At 40.8% G+C, this 19809-nt stretch overlaps 2 protein-coding genes across 2 annotated transcripts; both read right to left on the reverse strand.

Annotated features, from left to right (window-relative positions):
• Window positions 1–25: 25 nt before the first annotated feature.
• Window positions 26–12949, reverse strand: gipc2 (GIPC PDZ domain containing family, member 2). The gene is made up of 6 exons (XM_056420658.1): window positions 12353–12949; window positions 4068–4253; window positions 2947–3127; window positions 2565–2677; window positions 1833–1914; window positions 26–1190 (listed from the first exon to the last, which is right to left on the reverse strand). Exons 1-6 carry the CDS (start codon window positions 12629–12631, stop codon window positions 1039–1041), a joined length of 993 nt encoding a protein of 330 aa, XP_056276633.1. The 5' UTR covers window positions 12632–12949; the 3' UTR covers window positions 26–1038.
• A 1286-nt stretch (window positions 12950–14235) lies between these two features.
• On the reverse strand, window positions 14236–19347 carry dnajb4 (DnaJ heat shock protein family (Hsp40) member B4). The gene is made up of 3 exons (XM_056421846.1): window positions 18901–19347; window positions 16997–17577; window positions 14236–15437 (listed from the first exon to the last, which is right to left on the reverse strand). The coding sequence occupies exons 1-3, from the start codon at window positions 19109–19111 to the stop codon at window positions 15207–15209; spliced, it is 1023 nt and encodes a 340-aa protein (XP_056277821.1). The 5' UTR covers window positions 19112–19347; the 3' UTR covers window positions 14236–15206.
• Window positions 19348–19809: the final 462 nt, after the last annotated feature.

Raw genomic sequence — 19809 nt, forward strand, 5'->3', positions numbered from 1 at the left:
CCAGATGAATTCATGACAGCTGAAATAACAGTGTATCAAATTTTATTGTCTATCCAACAATAGTGAAGGTTTGTCAAACAATATGCAACTGCTACGAACAGTTAACACCAGTAGATGACACTAATCAATTCACTATTTAAATTCAGTTTGACAGTGATTTAAGTAGTGCATTTCTTTCAGACATTGGATTGCAATTAATCCCATTCCAGACACAGCCTTCAAAATGGCTTCTATAGGAAACAACAATCTTTCATACAGAGCCATGTCTTGGTGTAAAAATATCTTGCAGCATATGATTTTTCATGATAAAATAAATTACAGGGGAAAAAAAGCATGTACCTCTAAATATGCCTCGTTTGATGACATAACTGCAGACAGACAGACGTGAGAAACATGAGGAATGTTGTGTGGTCAAAGTAAAAGGCATTTAAAGAAGAGAGATGTGATGGGGCACAGAAGAGTTGGAAGAAAATCACAAAGTAAATGTGAACATTTCTTCACTGGTCATTAAAAATATGGGAGGGATTTTTTTTTTTTTTAACAGTTTGAGGAAGAATAAAGTTGCTACATTCACAACAATCACTAATTACGCAATGCCGCTGCTATAAAATATGCAACATTTTAACATGTAAAAAACAAAAATGTCTATAAAAAGCTAAGCGATACCAGTTTATTCAAAATGACACAGCTATAGAAGTGTGATTACAACTTAGTGATTGCTTTTACAATTTTAGGTGTGCACATACCACTTCATAACCAGTGTAATAGACCACTGTCGACTATGAATTAATCACCCACTCTAAATCATGGAAGAGAAAGGTCCAGTGTGGGAACTCGCATTTCATGGATATCTTCACATGACGCATTGACTGAGGTTGTTGCTTTAAGTGCAATGCTCCACTAAAGTGCTGATAAGAACACTTCATCTACCCCGTTTGTGCTGGTTGAAGCGTGTCCAGTTTGCTGCTGAGGATATTAAGAGGGGAGTTGGGGAATGAGGGTGTGTGTGTGTGTGTGTGTTTGGGGACAGGAGCAAACTTAAAATCTTCCCTGCTTGGCGTCTCCGATGGCCCCCCAGACGTCAAAGACAAACTCATCAGGAAAGGCGAAGTCTCCGAGGGTTTCGTCTAGCGCCATGGCGAATTCATCCGGGTTCTTCTTGTCACGGCCGACCTCGACCATCGTGGCAGCTGAAAAGAGAAGAACAATGACTGAAGAGCTTTAAAAAATAAAAATAAACTTCATTAAACTTATACCTAGATTTAGTCCCATCTGTGATTCAACACTCATGTCACTCTGTGATTTGGTTCCCTTTACAAAACTGTAACTCTTTTTAATCCCGTCATGTTTACTGTCTGCGTCCTATGATAAAATGATGATGCGTTAAACCATTGTTTAAATCCAACATTTTCCACACAGGCTTGCATCGTAGAGCAGAGTGGCATGAGAGAATTATGGTTTGTTTTTACGCAGGTAACACTGTGACTAAAACATGTGGTGACGTACAGACTGAGGTCACAGAGAGAGCTAACTGAGGCCTAAGTACTTGACCTGGATATCATCATCTCCTCTAAATTTATATTATTTAAGCCACTCAAAACTGATGCACGATATCAGCTACTTTCTTTAAGCCCCCCCACCGACACAAAAATGATTAATCACTTAACATTACAAGTATGCCTTAAGTACCTAAATACCATAAGTACGACAACATGCAGAAGCAAATATCGTCTCTTAGACATGAATGCTGAATCATCGTCAGATACTTTACAGTCAAATGAGTGAAAAACGTACGCGCTTGTGATACTTGCTCATGAATCATTTATACTCACCGAGTTCGGTGTCTCTGATGCCCATGTAGCTCTCCAGGAGGTCGTCCACTTTCTTCACTGCCTTCTCCTCAAATTCTGTTGGCTAGAAAGAGAAAAAACTGTTTTAATCGTTCAGTTATTCCGTTTGACTGTATTTTGGAGACGATGTGTCATCCTCTCAGTTTGTCGCAATTTAAGAGATAAATCTGACAACAACTTATTATTCCAGATTTCATAGATGACTAAAAGACAAATAGCAGTGTTGTAGTACTCAAGATTGGTTTCGATTGCCCTTATCAGGATTTTATTGGGGTGGGGCTATCACTAAACTGCCTGTGCTTTGTCAGATTGGTTAAAACATACACACACATGCATCATAATTCGGTTCTGCAATGACTCGCACTGTCTTGGTCTTGACTTGGTCTCAACCTCTCAAAGTCTTGGTCATGATACAATCTGGACGTGACTTCTCGTCTCGGGTTGGGCGGTCTTGAACACAACGCTGACAATCTGTCCAAGTGGATTAGGTGAGAATGTAGGGAGAGGCGGGTACCATCCCTTGTGGGTAGTATGTTTGTCTGAGTATCTTCAACAGAAAGAGCCGTTGAGCTTATGTCAGGAGTGAAAAAGAGAAAATGTATCCAAGCGATCTTCATAAAAGTGTCAACAGTTCGATGTCTAAAGCGAGGAAAAGTTTTTCCCCCCAGTATTGCACAATGTCAGGTCTCAGCAGGATTACCGAAAGGAACTTACCTCATCCTCTACAGTCGCAGGGCCCTTGGAGCGAAGTCTCAAAGTCCCCTTCCCTGAACCGATCTTGTTCTCACTGGCGGGTTTGGCGCCCTTTGACCTGGGCTCAAGCATTTCTGTCAGTCAGAAGAGAAACAACATCATTGTTCCTGCAACAATACACGGACGTTTTCAAGTGAACATTATAAAAAAAAGACCAGTTACGGTTTCTACAAGCTGTTCGAAGCCCTGAAAAGCAGCGCAGTCTGTCTCACCGCAAAGAATGCAGACAACTATCTTATGTTCTGGCTCACACGACGAGTAAAACTGCAGCACACTATTCTGTCTGGATGTGTCTGAATCCTGAAGGTGAATGTGTTGTGTGGCGATCGTGTTTCTCACTCACCAAAAGCCTTCATTGGCTCGGACAGTTTGAGGGTGAAGGTCTGGTCTTTGGGCAGCTCTTTAAGCATGCGGGCGACCTCATAATGCCGTGTCCCCACGATGTTATGTCCGTTAATGCACTCTATGTGGTCGCCCACAGAGATCACCTTCACCCCGTCCACGATACTGCCCTCTTTGATACGCTGCCGTACAGAAGAAGTCAGTGACGGGTGTAATTAGAAAGACAGCCAATCTATGTCATACATTTATGGAACGCCACACAAAAACAATAGGTTTGGTTTGAAGTGCCACAAGTCAGACAAATACATCAAAACAAGAGGGCCAAACAAAGAGAGAGTATGTGTGTGTGTGTGCGTGTAAAATATCCGGGACGATACTGAAGGAGCCGACTGTATTGTTATGTTATACCCGATAATCATGTTTTGTTTTCTTTACGAGCCCTTTCATGCAAAATGACTTGACGAACAAACATTTTTACATCTACATTTATGCTTCCATTGAAAGCTACACATGCGTGTGAAACTTCAAAAACTTTAAAAAAGGAAACAAACATTTGTCATGCTAAAATATATCCGTTGTTCCATATTTTACAGGGAACCTTCTTTGGGTTTCTTTATCTTGAGCTCACAGCAGACCTGTTAAATGCCCCCTGACCTACATTCTGCTCCATAAACCTCTGAACAACAGAAGTTTACTGCGCGAGGTGTAAAACAGATGTAACCGAAAGCTGCAATATTCATGTTCTGAAGAGTCTGCAAGTTGCCTCAGCAGTTTAGATTAAGATGTGGGAAGAGATGGAGTCGTTTAAATGGCCAAACATATATGACACCGTCTACAAAGAGACCAAATAAGCTCATAAGGCCAGGCCGCATCAACAGAGGCACAAATACCAAGCTGAATTATGATTTCAGCGATGAAAGCAAGTTTGTAAAGTTACTTTAAATATGGCGATTATGCAAACAAGTGCATTTATCAACTGTTGTTCTGTAGATGCTGTGATATCCACTATGAGGTCATTAAGAGCATCTTGAATCAAATATGATCAGAAAGTTACGTTGTGAACACCACTGTGAACTAAGAGGTGAAATAAATGTTGACGTTCAGGGTGACGTGCAGGCTCACCTTAATGAACGCGTATCCGGCTCCGTTGTCGGTGATGGTGAGGCCCAGGGCATCTTCAGATTTATAAACCTCCACCTCCTTCTTGATCCCTTTGATGTGGGCGAAGATGAAATCCTCGAGGCCGATCTGGCCCCCCAGCAGCTTGTCCATGTCGATCTTGTGGGTGTTGAGGGTGCAGAACAAGATCTGCGTTCACACACAGACACAAAGAGACACACAGTTATCGTACATTACAAAATACATACTCAGAAAATACACATATTTGATGGGAGAAAAAAACTAAAAATACTTTGATTATATAAAAGCCCAAAAACAAAGGCATACTGTGATGGAAACCCCTCCAAAATGCCTGAATCTTTAATATACCATCAAAAACAGAAACTATTCTTATTCACAGCCTAAACAATTAGCCAGATATAAAAATAAAACTGAGTGTAGATGGCAGAGCACTACTTCAGTTTACTGAACACAGGACTCATCAGGGAGCTCCGTCTTTATTGCAACAGTCGAGTTTTGCAGTTCAGCCCTCGACCACCTCACAGGATCATCGGTGTGTGTTGCGTCTGTGTTTTGAGTTCTGAGCCTGTGATGCAGCAAACATGACCTTTCCTTCCTCCGCCAGAGATGTTGAGATCCGTCTTCACACCTCGTGGCTGCCACACCTTGGCAGGACACAGCGATGGACATGTGAACACCAGGAACTCGATACACGAGTCGCCGGATTTAACAGCCCTTAAAACAGAGACTGGTGGATGTGAATCTTTTAATACCTCACCTAGACGGAAGCTTTTAATAAGATCAACAAGAATATACAGGACTGTCTCAGAAAATTAGAATATTGTGATAAAGTTCTTTATTTTCTGTAATGCAATTAAAAAAAAAAAATCTGACTTCTTTTGGATTAAATCAAATCAAATGATTAAACTAAAAGCCTTTTAAATTTTTATATTTGCTGATAATAAATAAGAAAACTCAAATATAAATATCAAATCTCTATATATATCTAAATAACTGAAAAAGTAAAACTCAAAACACAAAACTTGAATCTTGAATGTTTACGTTATTTTTGTGGAAACACATTTCAAATGTTTTTTTTTTTTTTTTATTGTTTTAGAGTTTTTTTTTTTGGTTGTTTTTTTATGTAATATTATTTTATAAGATTTAAAAAGGAGTTTTTAAAAGAGCTAATTAATTAGCAATAAATAAAAAATAATTGCATTTTTGAATTTTGGATGTTTTTGCATTTTTTCAGAATTTATTTTTTTTTTTACTATATTTAAAAATAACCCTCCTCAGTTATGACCATATGCAACTTTGAACACCCGTTCAAAATGTAGTGTCCGACTTCCGGGTGGCACAGCAAGAAGGGATTAGAGTTCTACTGGTTCAGGAGGTTGACCTTTGTGCACCAATCAGGCTCCGGCCTGTCTCGCTCCCCCCCCCCCCCCCCCCGCACACACACATACACACTTTCGGTGTACCAACCGGCGCCGTTCACACGTTTGCCAACACGGCCTTGTGCGTTGCCTTGGGTTACCAGACTATAAAAGAACGGGATTATAATGGAGGGAGGCCGCTAGAGAAGGGTAAAAAGAGAAAGGGAGTATGGAGAAGAAGAGGAGGCTGTGTCTGAGGCAAGGGAGGGTGTACTGTAGCTGAATTGATGGCTCTTTTTCATTACAGCCCCCCCTCCTCAGGCCAGGGCTTTACCCAAGAGCGAGTGGGAGGAACAGAAGCAGACGCCTACACCCGGTTACCAAGGCGGCCGACTGCGTTGGGCACTCAACACTCCTCTCCTCCTCCTGCTGCGCTCACAGCGTCACGCACACTGCAGGCGAGAGCGACTGCTTCTCCTCAGACCAACTGACTTGCAACATTAGACACTGAAGCTCCGGCTGCCCGCGCCACACGGACCGGCACCGCGATGACCGCGTGGAGAAGGGCAAGTGAAAGGAGAGGCAGCGCCACCTGCTCAGCGCCACCGAGATGGAGCCGTTTGAGGACAAAACACATGGCGGGAGACTCATCACACAAAGTCGAGACTTAAACAGAGAGTATCTGTATTAATGTCAGAAGACATGCTCACATTTTAATAATATAGAATAAGAATAAGAATAATCGGTTTATTAGAGATTAAATACAAACATGCAAATATTTTAAGTTTGTCATCGAGACTCAACAATAAAACAGGATTGGATGTTTTCTGATGAGCTGAGCCTGAACACATTGTTCTCGTCAGTGTTGACAAAAGATCCGTGACCCGTTGATCAGATGAAATATTAGTTGAGTGTGTAGTTTCAACCACAAACACTTTGTGTTGCTCTCGTAGCTTCTAATAATATTTTTATTTCAGTCTTTTCCCAGGTGGACACAAGACGTCCCCTCCTTCACGGTCATGTCCATTCTTATCTCGGCGGAGTGGCACTTAGAGCTTCAGCGCTAACGAGCTGCGGCCTCACGTCACACAGCCAAGGCCCAGTGGTCACTCAGTTGCTGACTCCTTCATTATCCGGCTGGCCGCTCTGTCTCAGCCTCAATATATAATTTAAGCGTAGGAGCCTTGCAGACGAGAATAATATTAACGTTCTGAGAGCCGCTGCTTCTCAATAACCCTTTGTTGTTTTGTGGGTCTCGCTCTCTGACTTTTCTTTTAACTCAGGCTCGTCCGTGCTGGACCATCGGCCATCCTGGGACCTCGCCCCCTCCTCTGGGTGCCAGTGCCTCGTTCCAAATGTTAGATCTGGATCTCCATCCTCCGCAAGATTCGGCCTCACTCCCCCTCTGGTTTCCTTCTCCTATCTGAGTGAATGTTGTTGCTTCTTGTGCATCCTGTCCTCTTTACAGGCGATATGGTCTCGCTGTTTGGTGACACCTGGACACTATTAAATGTCATTCTGATAGATAGATAAATACTTTATTAATCCCCAAAGGGAAATTTGTCGTAACAGTAGCAGCACCAATAAACTAAACACAAGAATAAAAAATGAAATATAAAAAACAGGGATGAAAGATATAGATGTATACAAGTGAAAGATATAGATGTATACAAGAAGTATACAAAGTAAAATATATATGTATATATACAACATATATGCATACACAATACACAATACTAATGACAAATTAAATTAAATATAAAAATATTAAATATATGTTTCAAATGTTCACATTGTATGTATGATTTTGTCATATGGGTTGTCTATTGTGAATCTGTTTTGTTGGTATTTTCTGTCGGCATTGCATCTCTTGCATATCTGACCGTCGGGTACAGGGAACCATCCTCTGCTGCTCTCCCTGAGGCTTCTTCCATTTCTTCCCCGGTTTGTTTAGTTTTTTTTCTTTCTTTTTGTGAAGTAAGGGTTAAAACGACAAATCTGTTGTTTAATCTTGTCGATTTCTGATATTGGGCAATATCAATAAAACCGACTTCAGAAATACTTAAAAGGGAGTGTTGGGTTGTATGAGGTACTTATTCTCCATAGTGCGTGTACTGCCCACTGTAAAGGGTGGCACAACCTCAGTTTGGAGAAACAGACAGAAGTAGCGACACAGGAGCAAAACCATGCTGGAGAGGGCAGCCGGAGATAAACATATTGTAGCCACATTAAGGAAAGGCACATCTACATTAAATATCATCAGTTCATTGTTATTTGTGCAGGCTATATTATCAGACTAGGGAATTGAAGTAAAAGTGCAACTTATCCATACAGTTTTATCCATAGAGTTTGGGGCTTTGGAGAGAGCACATGAACAAAAGATAAATGTTTTCAAGCTGATAAAGTACAAGTAAAAAGAACATCTACTGAATCTCTACCTAGATGTATTCTCAACAGAGAACACTTGTCCAGCTCGTGTTTGATTAAAGATAAGATAAATACAGTCTTTAGTAGGATCTCCCTCTGAAGTATGTCCTGCATTCAAACAGTGTTGACTCCGGAAACCTGTTTCCTTGGACATTGAACCGTTGTCTGATTACAGCCTCTTCAACCATTCTTTTAAAAAGGCAGAAAAGAGGATTAGAAAGATTAAGCCGTCGTGCTTACAGTGGAATAATGACTTCCCATAGCCTTTCTTCCTCCACTTTCATTTCTGTGTCAGGTGTTCTTAGTAGTTAAGAGAACGCTGATGTTCGCTGCGTGTATTGTGCTGTGTTCTCAACAGGATATCACATTCATCAGCGTTAAAGCCGCTGTAATCATTTACCCAACTGCGGCTGTGAGAGGCTTCACAATTATAACTGAGATTTGTTTCATAAAACGTGGCTCAGAGGCAGAGTTCATTATGAAAAGTCTCGACCAACATTAATCGGATTAATAGATCAGATTTAGAGCCAATGGGATCCTGGTTTTGAAGCACTGATCACATCAATTCATAGTGAAAAAAGACCTATATAATTTAGAGTAAAATATTACACAAAAAACAAACAATTTTGCATTTAACAAAGCAGAAGAAACCAGCTATTAATTATTGTACCTAAAGTTCAGAGTCATTCATTCAACTATGTGTTTATTTTTAAGGTTGTAGTTCCAACCGACTGCAAAACAAAGACCACAAGACCGCAACCCATATATTCAAACTGTAGGCAAAGGGCTGAGTTTCTGGTGAGCAGGTGGACGAGAATCAAAGTCCCAGGGAGAGCCACACCTCAAACTCTACAGCTGTAGGGCCAATAACCAGACTTTGAACGGAGCCGAGGGAGCACATAAAACAAATCTCATTGTTCATCAAAAGACTATTACACTACACGCATGTATCGCTGGCTGAGATAACAATCGCAGCGCTCTGCATATCCTTTACTTTTATAGTATCTGCTGTTAGATTTGAGATGTTATTTCACTACTTTCTATCAATTCTGCTTCCCATTATTGTTTCTATTTTTATCATGTTAAGTTGCTTTTCGTATCTTTAAAAAAAGCTTTACAAACAAAATGTATTATTGTTATTATTACATAAGGTTACTGACCGACTGTTTAGTGTATTATAAGGACTCGTGTCTGCTTAAAAAGGAGAAACAATCGATGCTCACAGTGAACCCAGACATGATTGAATGCAATGTTTGATTTCAACGAAACGTGTCAAGTGCAATGAGCAACAGGAAGACAACACCATGGTTTATTACATAATACATATCAGTTCTTAGCCAAGCACTCAAGTAACCTCGGAGCCACAGAGCAACTGGTTTATGAAGCTTTGGTTTCTCTGTGGCTGCTCCGTGTGCAACTATTTAGTCCTGCATAACTTTAGTGTTGTGCAAAATTTCAGATAAGGTCGTTCCTCATAGGTTGTTGATTTGTTTACGCCGCAGACGTCTTAAGAAATTAAGGATATACATTTTCCATTATTATTAACTGCCAATATTAGTAAATAAACTCACTACGTTTTAATTAAGATGCCACCGAATTGACGTGCATGCAAGTGTTTAGCAACCAAGAAATCATGCTAAAATCTATCACAACATATGTTTGCTGTGCAAAATAAACATAACAGCGTGAAATAAGAGAAAAAAAGCTATTCACTGACTGTTTACATGCATTCACAAATAGTAATCATATTACAACAATAGTTTGATTTAACTGAGAAAATCTGATTTTTTTAGAAATTCGAGTTATTATGTGCTTGTTAATATCAATTAACACAATATAAATTGCGTGTCAAGATATCTCGATATAGGATTTCATCACAATATGACTCCATTGAAAGGAGATCAATTATAGTATTGAACTATTGCCCAGTCCAACCAATTAGCATTGTTGTGTACGGTCTGAAAAGGCTTTGAATACTGTTACGCAAGAATTGCCTTCAGGCATTTTGAAGAAAATGAATCCAGAATAAATCACAAAAGGTAGGAGAAATTTAAATAATTTAATATTATTGAAACTCATCAGGTTTTAAAGTCATTGGACACTGCTGATACGTTTTCTCCTGTGAGACAGAGTTCCTGTCGAGGCACCGTGGGCCGCAGAGAGCGGGTTGGTGTGTTTATGGAGGGAGGAGGCCCTGGGCAGAGCGGGTCCTGCATGGATCCTCTGGGACGCCCCTGGCTGTTACTGGGACTAGTTATCTGGTTCGATTTGAGGCGATGCCCGCTGAGCCGGACGTGAGCGACTTCCTGTGGTAAACACGGTGGAGTCCAACAACAAACGCTCCATCTGTCTGGCAGTCTGCATCTGTCTTTGTGTAACCATCCATGCCACATTTCTGAATAGACCAGGATCACACATACTTTCTACATCCAACGAATGCCAATGTCACATAACTGCTTAAAGGGACAGACTGACTGATATGTTGAAATGTGGGTTGTTATTTGTCTGTTTTTACCTACCTGGCAAGCTTTGAGGCATTATTTTCACAGGGAACATGATTCTTTCCTGATCCTGGTACTGTCAATCTTAACGTTAATAGAAGGGTCAGGATTGAATAAGGTTGTCCAATAAAAGCAGCTGTAAATAAGCTAAAATCCAGAATCTCTTTGGCTCCGCTTTAGTACTGTGCTTGTTGTTTGGAAAAGCCAGAGGCAGTTGCTGCACTAAAACAAGTCCAGACGGATGAAGACTGTTCTTCATCCGTCTGGACTTGTTTTATGTGTTATTGATAGACACGATGGAACTAATACCCAAAGAAAAATAGACTGGTGTCCAATTTAGAGAGAATGACGGAATAGTTTGAGTCTCATCAAGGGTATTTACTCCCATCAAAGCAGAAAGACTGGCCAGTGTCATGGATGCAGCCCCACACACATCATATGTATCTATATGTGACGTCATGTTTGTTGTGCTTCACTGTGTACCAAATTCCCTTCTAATTATATAACTTTTTGAATGGAGCAACTGCATCTCTGAGCTTCAAGAGGGGGAAGGAAGTTTCTGTCTGCTGCTCTTGCAGCACACAAGGCTGATAAGAGGCTGCTCCCTGAACTATCTTGCCATATTTCAGGCTTACAAAAGACCAACATGACACTCACACTTTCCTTTGAAACTAGGAGCTTAAGCAGACTGAGCTTAGAGGAGGACGCAGAACCTGATTTTGTTTTCCAGATCTCTTCGTAGGCGTGTAGCTTTTGCTTTCCAGTGGAATTTTAGGCTTATTGAAAACCTATATCTAAAAATCTAGGTCAGTGATCAGGTTTCTAGTGACTTCATCTAAATAAGACACTAATATATCTTATATTGCAGGGTTGAAGGTGTGCCAGCTAGCAGGGCGTGCTTTTACAAACACCAACGAGCTTTGACACAATACAATCAAAGTTTACTTTTAATGGCCACAACGAGAGCCAACCTCTCAGAAAAGCCACTTACAAGACTGTTAAACCAAACCTTTACTACAGGCATTCATCTTGCAGTGGTTTATTAAAGATATTTACTTTAGCAAAAAGAACTCACCAACCACACTGCAAAAATACTCCACAAAAGATACACTTGGTATTATAAAATCTGTTATGTCCAAATGTAAAGGTATTATCAGTTAAATGTACTAAAAGATCAAGAGTAAAAGTATTCATTCTGCAGAAGAAAACAATGGCTCCTGTAGCCTATGTCATTATTAGTGATGATACTGAAGCAGCATTTTACTAGTACTGGTCGAGGTCGAGCTAGTTTGATTTACTTTACAGTTATTTAGTAGTTTAGTCCAGTGATCACATGTTTAATCTGATTGGTTCATGATGCGATTTATTTCAAAAGGGTAGGAAAGAAAAAAATTGCATTGATTTATAATCCTAAACATTTTTAAATAATTGATCATTTTCTCATAACAGGGCTCAAACATTTACCTTTATGGAATCATTTGTGGTTTAAAGGGCAGATCGTATATTTAGTGGAACTGCTGAGAATTCATCGACACCTGAAAAGGGACACCCAAACTAGCCAATGCTGGGACACCTTGTCGCATTGAGGATCGTTTTTCATAAGGTTAATGTTTAACAATGGATTGTATTAATCCTATAATGAGGCTACATTCATCTGAAAAGGTTGTGACACATATCAAATACAATCTAGTGGGGTAACAAGTACAACCTTTTCCTATGTAATAGCTAGGAATAAAGTAGCAAAAAATTCCTCGTTTGTGTAAACATTCCTGGCAATAAAACTGTTTCTGATTCTGATTCTGATATACTAAAATATGCAAAGTACAAGTACCTAAACATCGTACATGAATGTAGTGTTTGAGCATACGACTGTAAACAAGAGTATCTACTTCATGACTTTGAGTCGAACACTTGAACGCAGCACTGAATCGCGTAGCTTACGTTTCATGTTATACTCCTGTAACGACAGGTGAGCTCTTACCTCGGGTGGACTTATATTAAACGCTTCTGCTATTTTCGAATACAACTCCTTCACGTTGGAGAATCCCTCGATTCTGCCGGTGGGGCTTCCGTGCGCCAGTTGCGTGTGGAAGACCAATTTGGGCCGCAGGTTGGCAGGTGGAGGCGGCAGTCCTGCTCCGTTCACGGCGGATTTAGCCAAGCTCCCGGTAGCACCTGCATGTCCGCCGCCGACCTCCTCGTTTTCCACCAAATGCTCCTTCGTCGGTTTGTTTTTCTTCCTCCATGGTGCCAACGGCATTTTTGTTGTGATTGCGTTTGTTTGTCGACGTTTCGTTGGAAGTAGAAAAGTCCGAGCCGCGGTTAGAACATTGAAGTAGCCAACCTGTTGAGTTCCGAACCCAACGGTCGTGTCGTCCTTATTTACTTCCTTCTTTCGTCCGAGCTTTCTTCAACGTCTTCCTTCCTTCCGCGACACACTTTTCCTTTTCATCACCTGTCCCACAGCTTAGATTTGTTCTTCGACGCAGGCTCGACTCTTGCCTGCGAATTAAATGGTGTGAATATTCAACAGGTAGGCTGTGGTGGGATAAACTCTGACACAACCTGCTGGCTGCTCCAGTCCGCTGCTAACAATAGCTGCTCTGTTTGCCTCTCCGCAGGGCGCAGGCGCAGTGGGACGGACCCGGGTCCCAGTGCACCTGTACTCACAGAGGGGGTCATCACTTAAAAACAATTACTCAGGTTTTTTTTAAAACACGTGCTCTAAATAAGCAAATTGTAGTGGCCTGAAAATAAGTAGCTACATTTATTAACGCACTGTACTGAAGTACAATGTTGAGGTGTGTGCATTTTATTTGAGGAGTTACATTTTATGCTTAGTACTTCATTTATTTACAGCTTTAGTTACTTTGCAGATTCAGATTATTATACAACATATAATGAATTAATTATTATAATTTTTTATTGGTTCGGCTACCAAGCAGTATATAACATAATTACAATTAGCTCCACCTTTACCATTAAAGTAATATACACATTAAACATCACACATAATCAGTAATATATATATATATATATATATATATTACTTTTACTTAGTTAAGCAGGACTTGTAACAATATTTTTACACTGTGATATTGCAGCTTTTTTTTAACAGTCTATGTACTTAAAGTATCAAAAGAAAATGTAGATGTTTATGCTTGTGCTCCTTTATTTACTGTTGGAATAGTTTATTCTACAGCACAATATTCTATATAATCATCATATGTTTGTAGCGTCGCTGGCCTGTGAGAACGATTTATCTCTAAAATGTCAACTTTTCACGAGCTCAGAAAAACCACCCTGTTTTCAGCTTTGTGACGATGCATTTTCCAAGTGAGTCAATTTGTAGACGTTATCAGGCTCCCTTTGTATCTATAAAAGTTTTATGAAACATTGTTCACTGATACAGTACTACAGATTTAACTGTCATGTGATTTTCAAGAACAAGGAGTAGTTCGTAATACTTCAGTTCTTAAATGTTCAGTTTTCCCAACTTCCCCCTGAACAGGAAATAATGCTATAGCTCAGCATAATAACTATGGGAATGAATTCTTGAAAAAAGAAAGGTGTGTAAAATGATAATCAGTCCTTTCAGATATTCAATGATGAACATGTTTCTTCTTCCCTTTAAACACACCATCCTTTCATTCTAGATAACACCATTTCATCCCACACAGCTTCACATCTGGCTCACATTGAGATGGAGCAGGTGTGTTTACCCTCTACCCTCCCTGGATAATCGTGACTCAGCCTTTGCACATGTCTTCCACACACACATTTTCAAGTTATTATAGGGACAGTATTGCCATTTAGGACAAATCTTTGCTCGCAAAAAAGGAATAATGTGAACACCCAGAAGTCTCCAAGATAATCTGAATTTTTTTTAAACAAGTTACAGATATATGCAAACAAATCTGATACATATTAGGGATATTAAATGCACAGATGTATGTAATCTCACAGTTATGCAATAGCAGCTTGTATTTGGCTTTGAGTTTCAAACTCACGAACCACAGATGTCAGCAGCTAAGTGGCCCTTTGTGGCCCCTGAGCTAGGAGCCGCCATGACGAGTGATGTGGCGTCCCCTGGTGGGAACATGTACACTGGGAAGGCCTCTGTGTTGGCAGCTGACAGCCAGCAGCTGAGACCAGCCAGCTATATATACACACTCATAGTTTTTCCATTCGTAAGCATTACATCCAACCAACATCAGAGAAATTACTGAATAAGTTTTACAACAAGAAAATATTCACATTTGACTCCTAATATATCAAGCTGAGGAACCATTTCCTGGTGCTCTCTTTGTGCACTATTGCTTTATGCAGAATGTTCACTGACTATAAATAGGCAGAGGCTGGCATTATTGTTAATGCACTGTATATTCAATGGAGAAGGATTCAGCACATGCCTCCCCATAACTGAAACAGCTCGAGATCACTTCATGTGGAAATATTTATTTTAAAATTCAAGTTCAGTATCTTTACATGTACGTTTCTAAAATAACGATTCAGTTAATTCAACCACTTTCCTCTTGAACAAACTGTGCAAACATCTTAAGACAGCCTCCAAACAGTCTTGCACGTCTATCACCTTGGCAGCATGCACAGTGTTTCTATAAAAACACCACATAGCTCAAAAATAGAAAGTGCACATTCGTCCTAGGGGTCCATCTGTGAAGTGTCAGATCCGTCCTTGTGTGTGTATGTTGGTGTGAGCGTGTTTGGTAACGAGGGCGGGCGCTATCATGCGATTAACTCCCCTAGTTCAGTCCGTGTCCTTCGTCCTCGTTCAATCCGTGTCCTTCGTCCTCGCTCAGTCCGTGTCCTTCGTCCTAAGCAGGTAAATGCCGTTTCAGGACTTCCTTGGCGTTGCCGGGCAACACCTCAGGAAAGTTAACGTCAAACTCCACCACCAGGTCCCCTCTCTGCTCTGGGTTTTTGGGTAAGGGGAGACCCTGTCCTGCGACAGTCTTTCTCATGCCAGGCTTGATGACATCCGTGATCTTCATGTTGCACGTCTGCCCGTCTATCGTTGACACGGTAACCGAGCATCCACACAACGACTGAGAAAGACGGGAACATGGAAGAGTGAGTCAGGAGAACGGCAACCCACACACACTCTACTGTAGAAAATAACACATGTGTGTTAATTAGGCTGAGATGAAACTAGTGCTGAGGAGCATTGTTGAAATTCACATAATATTAGGAGGATATGTTCTGGTCTCAATATATTAGAAACTACAACACATGTGCACAATATCCCTCATCCTATCATCATCCTGATAATCAAAGCTGCTGACTATGATCCAATGTGTCAAATAAAAGTAGTCGTAGTCATCAGTAGTTTTGTTAGTTTCATTAACAGATTGCTTCTTAACATTACCCGTCACGTGACAACATTTGTTGAACGACGGCACGATATAATTCAGCCTCAATTTAAAAAATCTTTTAACACTATATATGTTTTTTAAACTAAACACAACAAACGATTTTTCATAAGAATCTCAGATTTTCACCCGTGGACAAACTTTATACTAATGTCAGTTTCTAAATGGCCTCAAACACATCTTTGATGTTTTTATATTTACATATTCTTTTTGCTTATAAATATTTAAGTGGACACAATATATCTGTGATGAGCTGATATGAATGGTTAACACTGAATTTGCCTTTCTGGACTATTAAAGGACATTTCTGTTTGGAAATTACCCAAATCCACCACAGTGTTTGCGATATTTTTATTTGTAGGCCTACCAGGCCCCTAGATATTTGAACACTGAGCAAATTATACAACTATTTTCACTAATGAGTCTTATTTTAAGTTCCATTTAATAGCTGTACTCAAGCTTCCCACTGCCATCGACCACCGCAACAGCCTTCATTAGGGGATGAAGTGTGCTCAATTCCCATCACATGATAACAGGTAGCTGTCATCGCTCTATTCAAAGATCGTCTTTGGAGTTATACTTAAACAACCCACTTTTTTCTCCTGTCTTTCAGACTGTGAAATGCTTTTTCCACAGTTCTAGAAAATGCTATAAGTTATCCTTGGATACTAGTTTTTTCTACTTTTTTATAAAACTACTGTCAAGAATGGAACTTTCATGCTGATATACAACTATTCTATTTGATTACAGTCCCACGCATGTTTTAGGAACCACTTACTGTCCGTATAGATCGGTGACAGTTCGAGATGTGGCAGTGAGACAGATCTCAGAGTGTTAAAGAGAGTAGGAGGATAAGTACACCTCACAGTGTGGGCAGTCGCCGCCTCCTTGTGATACAGCTCTTATTTCTCAATGTTGCTCAAGATTGCATAAGTGCACAGCCAATGTGTGTATATGTGTGTGTGTGTGTGTGTGTGTTTCAGTCCTATGCTCATTCAGTACACTTGTACTTTCCAGGGAAACCAACTTTTGAGGCCGACTCCCACAGCTTTTTGATTGTGACAAGGCTTTTTTTCTTTTCCTTTTGAGCATCAAAGATTTAAAGCAGCACTCTAAAGTAAATATGAGCCTTTTCTGAATCTCCCCTGTGTGTGTTTGTGTGTGTGGCTAATCCACCTATCAAAACTATATTAATACTACAGCAATCAGCCATAAGTGTGTGCAAAACAACTCACCTGTCGTAGGCTCACGCGTACAGGATACACAATGTTCGAGCCCTCCCGCCTAAACTGAGGGTGTGGCTTGTCCTTGATGACGAATACAATGTCCGCAGGAATGGTATTGGGAGACTCGTCTCCCTCCCGCGGGAATGTGATCTTGGTTCCTTCTTTCCAGCCCCGCTTGATCTCGATAGTGAGTATCTTATCCTCATTGCGCATGGTCCTGGCATCAGGATTTAGCCTTTTACGAGAGATCTTCAACCTCTTGGTGCAGCCGTGGAAGACCTCCTCCAGGGAGACCCTCAGTTCGTGGATGATGGCCGGGTCCTGCTTCCGGCGCTGCGGCCCTCCGGGGCCGACGTGCCCGTCCCGAGGGAATCCGTTCATGTTGAAGTTGGTGAAGGAGCCGAAGGGGTCGTTTCCGTCCACCTCCATGTCGTCGTCGTCTCGGCCGTTGGCTTTACGCCCGAAGAACATCTCGAAAGGGTTCGAAGCCCCGAAGAAAGTGGCGAAGGTGGCGTGAGGGTCCCCGTGGAAGGTGTAGGTGAAGTTGTTGCCTGGCCCGTCACCAGTGGGAACGCTTCCTCCCTTGAGACCTGATGGATACAAATATCAAACGGTGACTCAAACGTGAGAGTCTGCTGCTTTTTCTTGTCTTAACGTTGGCGAACATGTTTGGATATTTGAGCTTCGGTGAAACAAAACAAAGACGTCGCCTTCCTCTCGGAGATTGTGATGGAATTTTTTTGCTGTTTTCTGCAAAACGATAAACCAATTTAACCAAAAATAAACAGCAAATTCATGGTTTAAAAAACAATAGTGGTCAGTTGCCAGCGTACAGTTTATTCATCATTGTCACTAGAGACAGCTCAGTGTGTCAGTTGTTAGTATCATCCCATCGTTTTGCCAAAAATTATCTTGATGAGTTCCACAAAGTGTGACAAACGAGAAAGCTCTGGTTTTAAACTAGTATATTGATCAATAGCCTGAGTTGAGATATCAAACCTGAATCAGGTGACTATTCCACTAAATACTTACCGATCCAAAATGTTCAGTTCCGATACCAATAAAACATCTTGGCTTTGGGTTTACCGAGTTATGATCCAACAACTACTTCAACATTGCCTTCAAGACTTAATGTAACAAATAAAAACATAGATACCGGATCGGCCCATTCAAGATTGTCCATTATTGGAGGTATTACATCAGATAATCTAATGATGGGTTAGCAATGTTCAAGAAACCCAATAAAAGCACACATATGTGTGTTGCAGGGCTTGAGGGAGCCTTTAAAGGATACTTGTACATATTTATAGGTCTATTTGCAAACATGTGCATGCTTTACATATTGTTTCACTCATACTGGTCCTTTCTGAAAATGCTCAGCACATTTGGTACATTAAATGGTAAAACATAAGGTTAGCCTAGTATACTCCCTTTAGGTTTTAATTTATAGATGAATGTAGAGATAATGTTTTCCTTTCTCACCTCAACCATTCTTTTCATCCATAATCATCTGTTCAGATACTACATTGTAGGTACCACATACTCAATACAGATGTTGATGTAATTACACATTTGTATTTTTATATATTACAACACAAAATGTTCCAGAAAATCTGTTGTGGAAACGATGACAGGCCTTTATTTCTCTTAAAACAGAGGCTTATAGCTGCAGTGCAATAGCTAATCCTCATAATAAAATACACAGAACTGTAGGCCTATGATCTTGAACAGCTGTTCTGATGTGCTGTTCCAAAAACGGATGGTCCCAATGTTGGATTTGAATTAAAGCCAGCAGTGTTTTACATCAACCATCCAAAGCTTTATAACAGGTGTATAACGGTATATTGACGGTGAATTAAAAACCGTCACTCAAGGTTATGCAATGTAATTGAATGCAAGAAAAAAAGAATTACCTTCTTCTCCATACTGATCATAAACTTCTCTTTTCTTCGAATCACTGAGGACTTCATATGCCTCGGCAATTTCCTTAAATTTATCCTCAGCGGCTGCAGACTTGTTTTTGTCGGGGTGCCATTTCAACGCTTGCTTTCTGTAAGCTTTCTTAATATCCTCGTCTGTGGCTCCTTTAGAGATACCCAACGTCTTATAATAGTCTTTGCCCATTTTCCACCTATCTCCTACGATGTTAAAGAATAGAATAAAATAAATAGATCAATGAGAAGAGCTGGGAGACCGGACTGCTGGTCGACGGGTGGCTGTCACAGGAGTGATGCCGGCTCAGTCTGGACTCAAGCACAACACGAAGCCGCAGACAGAGACACAGTGCAGGATGAAAACCATTTAGAGGCTTGTTACTCAACGACGTGGACCTTCTGTTATTTATCCGTGACTGGATGACCCTCTTTAAATAGATTCAGCTCCCACCTCCCCTGCATTCACAGCGCCGACGTCAAGCTGGGCGCCAGGAATAATTCTGGTTCCGGTGAGCGGAGAGCCGGTGTCCGCTGTCATGAGGAGCTGTCAGTGGAACCAATGTGCCTCGAGACAAGGTCACGTGATATGTATCACAATGCTCTCCACAATATGGTTCATGGCCAGATGAACCTGCTTACTGAGCTACGGGTCCTTGGGTGGTGGTGGGGGGGGGGGGGGGCACTGGTCGATTCTGCACAATAATTCCTACCTGGAAAAAAAGTAACAGTTTGAACCACCAGGGGGCGTTTTCATTTTATTCCACATATACAACACATCACCATAATAAAGCAAACACACACACACGCGATCAATTTTATGTCCGGATTATTCCTATGCTATCTACCTGCCTCAACCCTATGGAGGGCTGAAGCTTCCATTATATAACA

Source organism: Pseudoliparis swirei, chromosome 8, assembly GCF_029220125.1.
Source record: "Pseudoliparis swirei isolate HS2019 ecotype Mariana Trench chromosome 8, NWPU_hadal_v1, whole genome shotgun sequence".
In the NCBI taxonomy this organism is placed as follows: Eukaryota; Metazoa; Chordata; class Actinopteri; order Perciformes; family Liparidae; genus Pseudoliparis; species Pseudoliparis swirei.